The 6,000-nt window shown below is 54.2% G+C and overlaps 2 protein-coding genes across 2 annotated transcripts; one reads left to right on the top strand and one right to left on the bottom strand.

Moving 5' to 3' along the window:
• Positions 1 to 453: 453 nt before the first annotated feature.
• CORC01_04437 (clathrin-coated vesicle protein) lies at positions 454 to 3,536 on the bottom strand (the record flags this gene model as incomplete). Its single annotated transcript, XM_022616084.1, has 3 exons — positions 454 to 1,976; positions 2,032 to 2,875; positions 2,934 to 3,536. The coding sequence occupies 3 exons, from the start codon at positions 3,534 to 3,536 to the stop codon at positions 454 to 456; spliced, it is 2,970 nt and encodes a 989-aa protein (XP_022477392.1).
• Positions 3,537 to 4,679: 1,143 nt separating this feature from the next.
• Positions 4,680 to 5,994, top strand: CORC01_04436 (branched-chain amino acid aminotransferase; the record flags this gene model as incomplete). Its single annotated transcript, XM_022616083.1, has 2 exons — positions 4,680 to 4,908; positions 4,970 to 5,994. The coding sequence occupies 2 exons, from the start codon at positions 4,680 to 4,682 to the stop codon at positions 5,992 to 5,994; spliced, it is 1,254 nt and encodes a 417-aa protein (XP_022477391.1).
• Positions 5,995 to 6,000: the final 6 nt, after the last annotated feature.

The following is a 6,000-nucleotide window of genomic DNA, read 5'->3' as shown; positions in this document are numbered from 1 at the left end:
TTCACGGCATCGACCCTACCATTCATTCTCTTGCCAGACATCACCGGGCAAATCTCCCTTTTCGTCATGTGCCACGCCAGTAACCTCTTCAGTCCACGTATTCCCAAAGCCTGGATTTTGCGGATGGTTCGGCCCACAAATACTAACTCCATTTTGCTTTTCGTTGCTATCGCGCAATCCGCAACCCCACGAGTCGTAATAGTTTCCTAATCTCTTCCTTTTCTTAGGAACACCGGCAGCATCGAGCCAACCATCCTCTAACACAGTTCTCAACTGGCGCACATGCATGTCAACTTGGGACTTTTTGCCATTTCCTTCTCAACCATTAATATCCGGAACGGCTCATCAGCGCCCCGAACAGCGCAACTCTATCAACTCATATGTATAAGTATCATGTAAACAACCCTGGGATGCCATGACAGTAACCCAGCTTTGCTATTTCCAGAGAAACCCCTAAATTAGACTCTCATATTTATCCAACCCGCTCTTCTGTTGTGGCTTCTGCTGCTGCTGTTGTTGCTGTAGGCCAGCCATACCGTTCATGCCCATGTTGCTGTTCATCATACTGTTCATCATACCGCTAGACGCCATCCCCATGCCCGTTCCAGGCCGCGAGCCCATGCTGTTCATACCATTCATCGGTTGTTGACTCATCAACCCCATCCCGGTGCTAGCTGCAGGTTTGCTGAAAGCGCCCAATCCTGATTGCACAGGCGGTGTATGACTGGGAGGTGGAGGTAGGCTAAACCCGGAAGATCCGGAAAAGCTCGTCGAGTTGCCCGTTGGCGGTGGTGGCAAGGAAAACGAAGATGACTGTGACACGCCTGGTCTCTGTCCACCGAGCGACATGTTGGACATGGGCGTGCTCATTCCACCAAAAGCGGAGCTCGGAGGTGGCGACATGGAATTACCGGGCGAAAAGGCCAGCGTCGCTGTTGACGAAGACGACGACCACGGGTTCGAAGTTGCCGCCGACGCCGTTGACCAATTGATTGATGAACTGGACAGTGCCGCTGGTTGCGACGACTGCGTAGTTGGCTGTAGCGGTTTCGAAAACTGAGTTGTTGTCGGAGTCATGGTTTGGAAAGAACCCATGTCCGGCGTCACCGTCCGGAAACTAGGTTGGGGTTTAGGCGCAGGAGGTGGTGCGGTTTGGGTAGGACTCGGTGTTGACCACGCAAAGGCCGGAGTTGCCGACCTACTACCGGGCGCGGGCGAGGTAACTCTGGCCGTGGCGGGTGTTTCTTCCCAGCTAGAGAATGCATCCGAAGTTGACGTTCGTGTTGTTTTACCTTTGACGAGACTCTCAAAATCGTCTTCCGTCGCTCCATTGGATGTATCAAAAGAGGTCCCGCTGACGCCACCGAAGGCCATGAAGTCTTCATTAGTCCCGGTGGTGCTGCCGTTGGTGCCAGAGAGCTCTTGCAACTTCCTACTCTGCTCATCTTCTACCCTCTTAGACAACTTCTTGATGAGGTCCATGAAGCTCTGGAACTGTTTGAGGTTAAGCAAAGGCCCGAGACTCATATGCCACAAAATGGGGAGGATATCAATCGCGACAAACTCGGCATCCGCTGCTTCGCCCACAACCTGCAGGACACCGTGGGCTGCCATCATCACCGCAGGCTCTTTTGTTTTGATGGCTTTGATCAACGGAATGATCTTCTCCTGCATCGTGTATTTATCCAGCATGCTGGATGACGATGTTGCTTTCTTATTGGACGTACCGAAAGCATCGAGGCCATCGTCTTGCGCGTCTGAAGTTCCACCACAGAGGACAACGAATGCTTGGCAACCGCGCACTTTGATGGCCAAACTGCTGGTCTTGCTAAAGACTGCAGCAATGACCGGGAACAGCTCGTTTTTGATGGTGCTGAAGTCGAGAACTGGGAGAATAGATGGTAAACCTCTCAGAGCCGCGTCAACAACGGCGGGTGTTGGTGCTTCAATTGCCGCATAGACAACCGGCAAGATGTCTATATCATTATTAGCGCGTGCCGCCGGAAACATTTTTGTCATGATATTTCTTACCGTCAGTGAATTCCTTGCCATTACAGTTGTTGCAGATTGTTGACATGTGTTCAAGCACAACCATCAACCCAGCATCCTTAGTCGGGTCTCTCTCGGGAGGCTGATCCTTCTTCGGAGGTGGGGCAAAGGTCTCTTTTAGAGCCGGCCGTACTTTTTCGGCAAAGACCCTTCTCGCGGACGGCAATAGATCGACGATAGTGAAGACGTTTTGAAGAATCAACGCTATGAGATCCTTGTCTTTCATCTCTTCAAGCAACGCTGGTAACAATTTCTTCTCCATAACCGTCTTGGGAAATGAGGGCATGACTTTGACTAGTCCTCGCATGAACTGGGCTTTTTCGTTTGGAGTCTTTGCTGGGAAGGCGTCGAGGAACCTGATTGTCGAAACAAGCACATTGTTGAAGTATTCACTTTCTTGAAACTCCTTTGCGGTGAGACGCTGGGCAGGTCGACGTGTGATCAGGCGTGGTAGAACATGCTGGACCAACTCTTTGGGTAAAGGCCGTGATGATAAGAATTGGTTGGAAACAGACGGAACTGTTGATGGCGAGGAAAAGGTCCTCTTGTATGTTGATAAGCTGCCGTGAGCTTCTATGGGAGAGCGATGGGGTGAGTTGTAAAGGGCCACGGCTAGGAGACCAAGTGAGAACATATCGGCAAAATTGGTGAAGTTGTTGTCAATGACGAAGTCAGGAGAGGTGTAGTCAAGGTTTAGCTGCACAAACCGAGGCAACCGAGGGTCTGGGTTGAGCACCTCTGATAAGCTGATGGGTTGGAAGGAGGTTGGCTTGTTGGACCCTTCGGACGGGGCGCAAAAGGCGAGACCACTGATCTTCCAGTCTGACTGTTTCGAATTAGCAAAAGTGTAAAGCTATCAAGGCTCTTCTTCCCGCTGGACTGACCTTGGCGTTCACAATAATGGCATCTGGTGTCAGGTTTCCATGCACCAGCCCAGCGTTTTCGTGCAAGAACTCGAGAGCTTTGCTGATCTGGAGGAGGCCCTTCTGGATCTCGAGCTCATCAATCTCCAACTCGCGCCGCCGGCGCACACCATCCGAATCCTCAGTGACATAACGGCTTGACCGGCCGCTGACACCACCACTCCGCTCCTGATCGTCTTTCTCTTGCAGCAGAGCCGCTAGAGAGCCAGTGACAGCTTCCGTGACGAATTGTAGCCCGCCACCTCTTGTTTCTTCCACTGGCTCGACAAGCTCGAGGACGCTCGGGTGTCTCAGCTTCGCCAAGCTGGAGGCCTCCTTCTTCAGGCGCTCAATGACCTCCTCCGTGGCTCGCTTGAAGGCGGACGCACTTGATCTACCGAGACTGCTGCCATGGCTGTCGAGTCCTTTCTTGTCGAACACAAATACGCTGTATGATTTCCCCGTGGACTTCTTCTTGCAATCGTAAATCTTCCAGGGGCCGGCGGACGAGGTCTGGGCCGAGGAGATGGAGTAGTTCGCGGTGATGTTGGTCGATGATATCGACTTGAGTGCCGAGGAGAACATGGTTGTCGTGTCTTATAACGTGGGTCGTCTACGTCGTCAAGGCGGAGGGAACGGGATCTGAGGGGACTCGATCGTCATGACGGTCAAGGCACAGATATGGAGTTTGTGCCGAGTCGGGGCGGTCGTCTTCAGTCGTGCCCGCAGCCTGGGGGAGTTAGGTAGTCTTTGTCCACGAGCGATGGAGGTAGTGCAGGGCGTCGTGAAGGGGACACCTTGAAAATGTTGCGAGGGACCTCCTGCGAGGCTTTATCGAGGACGGGAAGCTCCGGAGATGCGCCGGGACTGTGTGCGGAATTCAATAAAAGAAGACGGATGACAGACGCAGGGCGCACTCCCGTAGATTGGCAAGTTGGCCCAAAGATGATGTTCTCATTCAGCCGCGTCGACTTCCACGTCGCTGATAGGCAAGAGCGTCTCAAGTCCAATCAAAATGACCATCCATGCTTTTTAGCGATGATCCCACAGTTTCCCACCCCTGTGTCTAAGGCTCGGCTTCAAATAATAAGTTGGGCACCCCTCTACCTGAGCTTGGGGGCGGGTGTGGGCAGCCCACCTTCTGGTCGCAGCTTGGGGAAGACACCTCCTGTGCCATGCCGAACCAATAACGCTGACCTAAGCTTTGTCTTTGAGACAGCTTGGCTTGCTACCTTACTTAAGGTGCCTACGAAGTACATCATACCATCAGGTATCCACCATTAGTAGCACCAGGTACGTATCTCGACCACCACACCATGCTGACCATGCACCGCTGCACCTCAGATAGCGGGACGCTTCCGGAGCCGGGACCCTGAACGACAATCTTGGATATCTGGATCTGGCGGTGCATGGAAAGCAACGGCTTAGAAGTCCGATAACGCTCCGAAATCCTGACTCTTGCCGCACCGTACACGCCAATCTCAAATTGCGCCCTTCGCCCTACCACTTCTGTTGGTCTTTTACCAAGCATTGGATTGGTCAATTGGAATCGCCGTTGACCGCAATTGACGATTGGTATCTTGGTTTCCTTGAGAAGAGTCACACTCGCTCGTTCTCTGTTGGTATTTATCTGGGCATCTTCGCTGTGTACAAGGTTTTGGAAAATCCTCAACCTCCTTTTTTTTTTCTTACTTTATACCCACACAAAACGCCAAACAAACCGTCGCCATGATGCGACAGCTCTTCCCCCGCGCCGCTGGCGCTCTTAGAGTCCCCCGCAGCTCTCCCAGGTTAGCCACCGCATGGCAATCAGCAAGACTCTACAGCGTCAAGCCCGCCGCCGCCTCCGCGGCCAAGCCTTTGGGTCTCGATGCCTCAAAACTCACCATTGAGAAGACAAAGACCCCCGGAACGCTGGGCAATCCCGAGGAGCTCGTCTTCGGCCGCAAGTTCACCGGTCAGCACTAGCCCTCACTCTCTCCCATCTCCGAATTGCAATTGCTAACCGTTCACTGCAGATCACATGCTCACCATTGAGTGGAACCAGGAACAGGGCTGGCTGGACCCCAAGATCGTTCCCTACCAGAACCTTTCTCTCGACCCCGCGACCTGCGTCTTCCACTACGCCTTCGAGTGCTTCGAGGGCATGAAGGCCTACAAGGACAAGTCAGGCAATGTCAGGCTCTTCCGCCCCGACAAGAACATGGCCCGCCTGAATAAGTCTGCCGCCCGCATCGCCCTGCCCACCTTCGAGCCCACCTCGCTCATCGAGCTCATCTCCAAGTTCGTCAACCTTGACAAGCACTACATCCCTGATGAGCGCGGCTACTCCCTCTACCTCCGCCCTACCATGATCGGCACTCAAAAGACTCTCGGCGTTGGGCCTCCCGGCTCAGCCCTGCTCTACGTCATCGCCTCCCCCGTTGGTCCCTACTACCCTACCGGCTTCAAGGCGGTGTCTCTCGAGGCCACCGACTACGCCGTCCGCGCCTGGCCCGGTGGTGTCGGTGACAAGAAGCTCGGCGCCAACTACGCGCCCTGTATCGTTCCCCAGCTCGAAGCCGCCAGCCGCGGTCACCAACAGAACCTGTGGCTCTTCGGCGAGGAGGAGTACGTCACCGAGGTCGGCACCATGAACATGTTCGCCGCCATCAAGAACAAGGAGACCGGCCAGAAGGAGCTCGTCACCGCCCCTCTCGACGGCACCATTCTCGAGGGCGTCACTCGCGATTCCGTCCTTTCCTTGGCCCGTGAGAGACTTGTGCCTGAGGGCTGGATGGTCTCGGAGCGCAAGTACACCATGAAGGAGCTCGACGAAGCGGCCGATGAGGGCCGCCTCATTGAGGCATTCGGTGCTGGTACCGCTGCCATTGTCAGCCCTATCCGCACTATTGCCTGGAAAGGCAAGGCTATCAACTGCGGTCTGACCGAGGCCGAGGAGTCTGGTGAGCTTACTCTGAGAATCAAGGGTTGGATGGAGGCAAGACAGTACGGTGACGAGGAGCACGAGTGGAGCTACGTTGCTCAGGATGTTGCTGCGTAAAAATTG

This window comes from Colletotrichum orchidophilum (assembly GCF_001831195.1).
Source record: "Colletotrichum orchidophilum strain IMI 309357 chromosome Unknown Scaffold_29.1, whole genome shotgun sequence".
NCBI lineage: Eukaryota > Fungi > Ascomycota > Sordariomycetes > Glomerellales > Glomerellaceae > Colletotrichum > Colletotrichum orchidophilum.
This window is presented reverse-complemented; position numbering and strand designations above follow the sequence as displayed.